We start from the raw sequence: 9842 nt of genomic DNA, 5'->3' as shown, positions 1-9842 counted from the left end.
GATCATATTCTTCTGTTAAAAAGTTGAAAGTGATACTGGTTACAGGTAAAGATTTAATTATTTTTCAAACCATTAAGGTGCTGTTGATATAATTTAATTCTTAAAAGTGTAGCTGATGTAGAATAAGATGCAGTAATAAATTGTTCTCATGTCTTTTTTCCAGGTTCTTCAGTCCAACAGAATCCACCTCATATTTACAAGAAACAAGGAGAAAAAGCTGAAATCACCTGTTCACATCAAATAAATACCTACAACCAGATCCTCTGGTACAGACGATCAAACAATGAGATGAAGCTCCTGGGATATATGATCCTGAACAATCAAAACAAGGAACCTGAAGTGACTGTGAAGATAAGTGGAGGTGCAAATAAAGGTGAAACCTGCACATTAACCACTGAAGAACTCAGCCTGAACAGCAGTGCAGTTTACTTCTGTGCTGCAAGTCAACACAGTGATGTGAACTGCTGTGTCTGTAAAAAAAAACCTCCCATAACATGGTTTTATCATCTTTCTATTAGAGCTCACAGCCTGCACATGTACTAAACCATTAAACCAACACTGGTGTTCACCATCACACAGATCACACATTAAAACTGGATCTGTAAGAGAGATTTGCGTCACATCTACACATTTCATTTCATTTATTACCTCCGCTAAGTAATGGCGGAGGTTATGTTTTCATCAGGGATTGTCTGTTTGTCCGTCTGTTTGTCTGTTAGAAAGTTAACTCAAAAAGTTGTGGACAGATTTTGATGAAATTTTCAGGAAATGTTGATACTGGCACAAGGAACAAATGATTAAATTTTGGTGGTGATCGGGGGCGGGGGGGGGGGTCTGCCTTGGCGGAGGTCTGTGCTTTTCCAATTGCTTTATTTATTCTTTTCAATAATCAGCAGAAACATAAAAATGTGTAACTCCTGAGTTATAAATATCAGTACATAACACTAGATTTTAATATATAAAACCAGATTAATTCACCCAGTCTGTGATTATTCCTTCATTTCTTTAGGCTGACAGACACCAGCCATTTTGTTAAACCAGCTACATAAATCACTGTATCATCAGCATAAAGGTGGATTTTTATGTCAGAACAAACAGGCGGAATATCCTTAACATATGAACTAAGAAGAAGTGGATCCAGTATAGATCCCTGTGAAACACCAGTAAAGTGGGTAAAAAAGTGTTTACTCATACAAACTGTTTTCTAACTTCATGAGTCAATCCATCGAACTCAAAAGAAATGTATTTGTTTACAAGATTCTGTATATTTTAACCTCTATAAAAAAAGACCAAACATATCATTAAATATCTTGTCTTTATACTGTCTAAAATTAAAAGTACGGCATTAGTTTTTGTAATAGAAGTCATTTGCCAACAAAAGCAGCCTTCAACTACTTCAGCCATTAAGGTGTATAAACATTTAAATGTACAGGACAAACTACACAAAAAACTATACAAATAAAAAAAATATAATAGTAATAAAAGATTATTTGACTCTTGTTTTTCCATTTTCTTTCAGAAGGTGGCAGTATATCTGTACTGAGCAGCAGGGGGATGATGCATGAAGACACCACCCACCCAACATTTACATCCAATAACCAACGAGACAGTTTGTCACAATAAACACACAACCACAACTACAACACCAACAGTCTGATCTGAAAAGAACACAATGATCATTTTCTTCTGTTTAATGTTGAAGGTGATGCTGGTTTCAGGTAAAGAGTTAGTTATTTTTCAAACCATTAAGGTGCTGTTGATATCATTTAATTCTTAAAAGTGTAGATGATTTTGAAAGTCATGCAGTAAAAGACTCTTCCTGTTCTTTTGTCGTTTCTTGATGTCTTTTTTCCAGGTACTTCAGTCCAACAGAATCCACCTCATATTTACAAGAAACAGGGAGAAAAAGCTGAAATTACCTGTTCACATCAAAACAACCTCTATGACCGGATCCTCTGGTACAAACAATCAAAGAACAATGAGCTGAAGCTCCTGGGATATATGGACTATAAAACTCCAAACCCTGAACCTGGAGTGACTGTGCAGATGAGTGGAGGTGCAAGTAAAGGTGAAACCTGCACATTAACCACTGAAGAACTCAGCCTGAACAGCAGTGCAGTTTACTTCTGTGCTGCAAGCCAACACAGTGATGTGAACTGCTGTGTCTCTGTACAAAAACCTCCCACAGCATTGTTTTTTTCATCTTTTATCAGAACTCATACTCTGCACCTGTACTAACCTCATCACAGATTAAAGACTGGATTATGTGAGGCTTGCATCACATCTGCGATCCATAATAAGGAAACACTTGGGCCCAGAATTGCTATAATTTTGTCATGTTACCTTAAGGCCAAAAGGAAAGGATTTGGATATTTCATTGTGAACTGTCCATAAATTAAGGCAGTGGATGTATGTTTACTGGTGTTGGTTCATGTATTTGACACCTAGTTCTTCAGCGATGTTCAACCTGATGTAATCCACCTTTTAATACGAGGGCCGTTCAATAAGTTCATGGCCTCTCCCAGAAATACTGGTTGTTATAATACAGGATGTTACATTCTTTCGTGATGGGATAGTGATGCTTGAACATCGATGGACCAAGTGCATTGCTGTAAATGGAGATTATGTTGAAAAATAAAATATAAATTATCAGTCTGTGTTGTTCTGTTCTGGGTGAGGCCATGAACTTATTGAACGGCCCTCGTATCAACACTACACATTCAATACTAAACACAAAACACTATCTACCAGAGCATTGCATCACAGATATGTACCTGATGTACAGAACGAATGTCATTACAAATGTCACCAGAGGTCTCAAAAGTATTCCCATTCATTCCTCAGGTAGAAGTATGGATACTAAGGTTTAAAAAGACTTCTGTAGAAGTTGAAGTATCAACTCAAGCTTTTTATTCAAGTAAAACTGTAAAAATACTGGTTTCAAAACTACTTAAAGTATAAAAGTAAATGTAAAGAGAAAAAAATGCCATTAGGACAAAAGCTTGGGCAGTGCCACAGGGGAGGGGCCTATAGTGCACGACCCCACCTCCCCAGACATTTGTATAAAGGCTATAATGACTATAATGTTATATTTATATTAAAATGTTAATGTTGAAACATTTAGGATGTACTAAGTGACCTGTTTCAGCCGCATATATGAACATTAAAAATGAACACATTTTAGTCCAATGCAAATGTGTTCCAGAACCATATATGTGTCCTACTGAGCATTAACATGTTTCATGGAGCGGAAGATAAGACGACTAGTTAAATATAAGTATTGGAATGGTGCAAAAAGTCAGGTGGATGGATCACGTACAAACCAATAGGGTGTCAGAATGGTTTATGTTTGTACTTCTAATCCAACCACAATCAAATTCATGCTATCTGGATGGCACCATTTATCTGGATAGTTTTTTTTTTTTACTTGAACAATGAGGGAATGAAAACAAGCCAAAACGCAGTAAGCAGTCAGAGTAAAACGTCGGCTGAAAAATAATTACTCCAGTAAAGTATAGACAACCCAAATTTCTACTTAAGTAAATTAACAAAGTATTTGTACTTTATTACTGGACATAATATATAATAATAAACATAACTCAGCAGGTCTCCTTTCACTGCAGCCAAAGCTGCACCATGTACATCATCTCAACAAAATCACTAACTAATAAAATGACAAACCTACAAATGTTCAGAAAATACAATCTACACGTCAAAACTACAGTGTAATTTTTAGTTAGTCTGAACCAAATCCACATCTTCTCCTCTGTCGGGCATTGTGGGTTGAAAACAGATATTAAATCTAAACCAATAAATGAGGGTTACTATGCTCCTTGACCGTCCAATCAAATGACATGAAAATGTTTCTGTATGACTGATAGATCGCCCCCATGTGGCCAAGTTCGAAATCGGATTGGTTAAATCAACAGGTTCATTCCATTTATTTTCATCTCCAAAAGCTGCACTGCTGATTCTGAGCCTCAAGGCAGATTTCTTTTACCCGGCAAAACATGAAGGTGAAATCTGATTGGACGAACGCTCTGACATACATATACACGACTGGACGTAGTGACCACGAGAAAAGATACCACATAAATAAAATAGACTACTAGGAATAAATTAATACACCTTCATGGAAGAAATATAAAAATGTAGATGAGTGATTCTGATTCTTTTGACCACAATAAAAGGAGTCGATGAAACAAACACTGATAGTAACAAAACAAAACTATTAACACAGTCACAGTTCATTTCAATGAAGATCTGCTCTAGTCTACCAACACCAGATTAAACTGTGACCTGATGAAGACACAGTGACTCTACAAAAACACATATGATACAGTAAGAACCACGTGTTGGCTTTTGGGTATTAGAATCCCTCAAAAAAACACTAACACAGACTTAAAAAGGAAGCAGGAGGAGGAGTTAGTGGATGAATTATAACCTGGACTAAAATACTTTTAAAATGCAAAATCCACCATGTTCAGGAAGGCACATTTGGAATACTTTAATAATTCATTACAATCCAATTTACTGCAGGTTCATATACAATTAGACACATAATTAACATCATCTACACTTTTCCAGAGGTAACTTTCTGCTGCATCTTTTTAGCAAATCTCTTTTTTGTGCCAAATGAGGGCTTGTACCAGTGAAAAGCATCTGTACATATGGTCTGAAATATCTTATCTTAACACAATTGCAAAGAAAAACACAAGACTAATGTGGCATACACAGATGTAAAGGAAAATACACTCACTTCAGCCATTAAAGTGGATAAAAATTAAAACTTGCAGAAAAAACTACACAACAGAACACTACACAAATAAAACATAACAGTAATGGAAGAATATTTGACTCTTGTTTTTCCATTTTCTTTCATAAGGTGGCAGTATATCTGTACTGAGCAGCAGGAGGATGATGCATGAAGACACCACCCACCCAACATTTACATCCAACAACCAACGAGACAGTTTATCACAATAAACACACAACCACAACTACAACACAAAAAGTCTGATCTGAAAAGAACACAATGATCATATTCTTTTGTTTAATGTTGAAAGTGATGCTGGTTTCAGGTAAAGATTTAGTTATTTTTCAAACCATTAAGGTGCTGTTGATATCATTTCATTCTTAAAAGTGTAGTTGATGTAGAATAAGATGCAGTAATAAACTGTTCTCATGTCTTTTTTCCAGGTTCTTCAGTCCACCAGAATCCACCTCATATTTACAAGAAACAAGGAGAAAAAGCTGAAATCACCTGTTCACATGAAATCGACAGCTACTACGTAATCCTCTGGTACAGACGATCAAAGAATAATGAGCTGAAGCTCCTGGGATATATGTACACCAATCCCAGTTATGAACCTGGAGTGACTGAGCAGATAAGTGGAGGTGCACGTAAAGGTGAAACCTGCTCATTAACCACTGAAGAACTCAGCCTGAACAGCAGTGCAGTTTACTTCTGTGCTGCCAGTCAACACAGTGATGTCAACTGCTGTGTCTCTGTACAAAAACCTCCTGTTTCATTTCTTTTTCATCTTTCTATTACAGCTCATACCCTGCACCTGTACTAACCCCATCACAGATTAAAGACTGGATCCTAATGTGAGGTTTGCATCACATCTGTGATCCATAATCAGGGAAAGTTGGGTTAAAAATTGCTATTATTTCCCATAAATGTGGGTGGAAAATCATTTAAAGGGTTAAAGTCAATGCTATTTCAAGGCTGATGAGAAAGGATTTTTATATTTCAGCTTTGATGGTGCATTAAATTCAGGTGTTGGATGTTATTTTACTATATTTACTAGTGTTGCTCCATGTATTTCACTCCTAGTCCTTTACTGATGTTCTACCTGATTTAATTCACCTTTTAAACCAACACAATTGACTTTGTCAGCCTTCAAACTCTGTTTTCCAGGTCATTTTTGTGGTACAACAACACACAAAAGGTTCAAGTACACTTCTGTCATCACTCTGGAGCATCTGTGTTCCCTGCACTGACACTATGTAACTTCAGGGTTCAGGTTCAACGGTACCCCTACAAAAAAGGAACTGAAAAATTTGACTGTTTTATGGAAAACGTCACCGATACGTCACATACTTGAGGGGCGCAGGTGCACACAGTGACCAGCATTAAGGAGTTTGGTGTCCTGAACTTTTGAGTGTTTATATTCATTTTTAAGGAAGAAAGGAGACAAGCTCCAGTGGAACGTTCACTTCCATAAAGATTTTAAAGACCGTTTTGTCATGGCTTTCACTGACATGACTCACTGAATGGGACCACAACTCCGCTCTCGCCATTAACAGCTTTGGGACCCCCTTCTGACTGAACCGTAATACTGAAGTGTTGGGTAAAACACAGGGAGGTGGGGTCTGTCTGTATATTAATGAACGATACTGCAGCTCTGTTATTATCTGAGAATGAATCTGGACACCAAACACTGAAAATTTGGCAGTATCATTGAGCCCATTTCACCTACCCCAGGAGTTCCCTCCAGGGCCGGAAAAAAAAAAACATCCTGTCCCCTCAAATTAAAGTCTGCAAAGTTTCAGGAGGAAGGGAAAAGGTAAATGAGCTTAAAACAGCTGGGAGACTTAGAGGTATTAACATGTTTCAAGTTTCTCTTTATGAAGGAAAATTCCGATTTTGCCTCCCGCTCTGCATTTGATGTTGTACAGAGATCGCAGACTATCTCACCGGAGGCTCCGAACATTATATTGGGTGATTTTAATCATGTCTCACTGTGGCAAACCCTAGCAAATTTCTACCAGTATGTCTCCTGTCTTGCCTCAGAAAGTTTACCGGCATCAATGGGTTGTCAACAAATGTGCAAGTATTACTAAGATGGAGATTTTACAACAGTTGTTACACACAATACCGTTTTTTGACTTTAGGGGGATGCCGTGAGCAAAAGTTCTGTGGTTTTGCTTTAAAATCAACTCTATACTAAAATCCATTATAATTGGAAATTCTTGCAGGTACAAATGTAATTAAACATAACTCCATCTACACCTTTCCAGAGGGAACTTTCTGTTGCATCTCTTTAGCAAATCTCTTTTTTGTGCCAAATGAGGGTTTGTACCAGTGCAAAGCATCTGTGCATCTGGTCTGAAATATCTTGTCATGAGACAATAGCAAAAAAAAAAAAAAAAAGATTAAGATTAATGTGTCACTAGTTATCTGTGACAACGTTAACGTAAGTACAATATACACAGATGTAAAGGAAAATACCCTTACTTCAGCCATTAAGGTGTATGAAAATTCAAATTTGCAGAATAAACTACACAACAGAACACTACACAAATTAAAAAAAAAAAAAAAAAAAAGTACTGGAAGATTATTAGACTCTTGTTTTTCCATTTTCTTTCATAAGGTGGCAGTATATCTGTACTGAGCAACAGGAGGATGACGCATGAAGACACCACCCACCCAACATTTACATCCAAACACCAACGAGACAGTTTATCACAATAAACACACAACCACAACTACAACACCAACAGTCTGATCTGAAAAGAACACAATGATCATATTCTTCTGTTTAATGTTGAAAGTGATGCTGGTTTCAGGTGAAGATTTAGTTATTTTTCAAACCATTAAGGTGCTGTTGATATCATTTCGTTCATAAAAGTGTAGCTGATGTAGAATAAGATGCAGTAATAAACTGTTCTCATGTCTTCTTTCCAGGTTCTTCAGTCCAACAGAATCCACCTCATATTTACAAGAAACAAGGAGAAAAAGCTGAAATCACCTGTTCACATCAAAGCGACAGGTACGACCAGATCCTCTGGTACAAACGATCAAAAAACAATGAGATGAGGCTCCTGGGATATATGTATGTCAATGCAATCACTGAACCTGGAGTGGCTGTGCAGATAAGTGGAGGTGCAAATAAAGGAGAAAACTGCACATTAACCACTGAAGAACTCAGCCTGAACAGCAGTGCAGTTTACTTCTGTGCTGCCAGTCAACACAGTGATGTGAACTGCTGTGTCTCTGTACAAAAACCTCCTGTTTCATTTCTTTTTCATCTTTCTATTACAGCTCATACCCTGCACCTGTACTAACCCCATCAGATTAAAGGTGCCCTGCCACACAAAACTGTTTTCGCTTGTATTTTTCTAAATATGTTCAGTCCATAGGTGTTCGTGTTATGTACTGAATTTGAAAATGAACCTCTACCTCCTCCGTCTGCTATTGACACTAGAAAGAAAAAGCAGAGAAATCAGGTCAATTATTAAAGCTGGTCAGTGTGACGTGTTAATGCCTGAGCTCATTACTATTCATTTTTTTGCCCGGGTGAGACCACGCCCACAGAATTCATCTAACTCAGTGACAGTTTTCATATACAGCAAGCTGGGCCTCTGTAAAGGGGGGGGGGGGGGGGGGGGGGACAAGACAAATTCATGGGGCCGAGCATTCCCGGGAGGCCCATACAGCAGTGGAGGGGGTCCAGTGGATACAGGTTAGAAGTTGTGTAAATTCCATGTAAGGTCCACTGTACAAATGAGGCATAGAAGCCGGGAGTCGGACGTTCAAAGCATGTTAAGTTTCATTTTTGGTTTACACCAGTTCCTCTACGGTAAAGGATGCTGAAAAGCCAGGCTCTCTTTGGCTAGCTGTTTAGCCAATCAGAGTCAAGACAATTAGCATGTTGAATAGTCATGAGAACTGGCGCAAATCGAGCTGAGTCTTCCAGCAGACTTTCTATAGCACGTTAGAATAGATGGAAAATTGGTAACAAAGCCATTTTTTTCCACAAAAAATGTTACCATGTGAGTCCATGGTAGAACTTCAGACATGACCAGAAAAGTAATGAAATACGTGTAGTAGGGCGCCTTTAAAGACTAGACCTTTATGTGAGGTTTGCATCACATTTGTGATCCACAATCAGGGAAAGTTGGGTTAACAATTGCTATAATTTCCCATAAATGTGTGTGGAAAATCATTTAAACAATTAAAGTACATGTTACATGATGGTTCATTATAAAGGATGTGGATATTTCAGCTTTGATGGTGCATTAAATTCAGGTGTTGGATGTTATTTTACTATACTTACTAGTGTTGGTCCATGTATTTCACTCCTAGTCCTTCAGTGATGTTCTACCTGATGTAATCCACCTTTTAATATCAACATTACACTACAATCCATTATGATCAGAAATTCTTACAGGTATAAATGTAATTAAACACAAAAAAAACTCCATCTACACCTTTCCAGGCGTAACTTTCTGCTGCCTCTCTTTTTTGTGCCAAATGAGGGTTTGTACCAGTGCAAAGCATCTGTACATCTGGTCTGAAATATCTTATCTTGACACAATTACTAAGAAAAAATAAAGATTAATGTGTCGCTAGTTATCTGTGACAAGACCAACGTTAACATAAGTACAATGTACACAGATGTAAAGGAAAATACACTCATTTCAGCCATTAAGGTGTATAAAAATTCAAATTTGCAGAACAAACTACACAACAGAACACTACACAAATAAAACATAACAGTAATGGATGATTATTTGACTCATTGTTTTTCCATTTTCTTTCATAAGGTGGCAGTATATCTGTACTGAGCAGCAGGAGAAGGATGCATGAAGACACCACCCACCCAGCATTTACATTCAACAACCAACGAGACAGTTTATCACAATAAACACACAACCACAACTACAACACCAACAGTCTGATCTGAAAAGAACACAATGATCATATTCTTCTGTTTAATGTTGAAAGTGATGCTGGTTTCAGGTAAAGATGTTAATTTTCAAACCATTAAGGTGCTGTTGATATCATTTAATTCTTAAAAGTGTAGCTGGTGTAGAATAAGATGCAGTAATAA

At 37.4% G+C, this 9842-nt stretch overlaps 1 gene segment (V, D, J or C); it reads left to right on the top strand.

Annotated features, from left to right (window-relative positions):
* Nucleotides 1-1624: 1624 nt before the first annotated feature.
* LOC115413200 (T cell receptor beta variable 18-like) lies at nucleotides 1625-2238 on the top strand. The segment is given in 2 exon segments: nucleotides 1625-1718; nucleotides 1856-2238. Coding segments are annotated over 2 exon segments (429 nt in total).
* Nucleotides 2239-9842: the final 7604 nt, after the last annotated feature.

This window comes from Sphaeramia orbicularis, chromosome 22 (assembly GCF_902148855.1).
Source record: "Sphaeramia orbicularis chromosome 22, fSphaOr1.1, whole genome shotgun sequence".
In the NCBI taxonomy this organism is placed as follows: domain Eukaryota; kingdom Metazoa; phylum Chordata; class Actinopteri; order Kurtiformes; family Apogonidae; genus Sphaeramia; species Sphaeramia orbicularis.
This window is presented reverse-complemented; position numbering and strand designations above follow the sequence as displayed.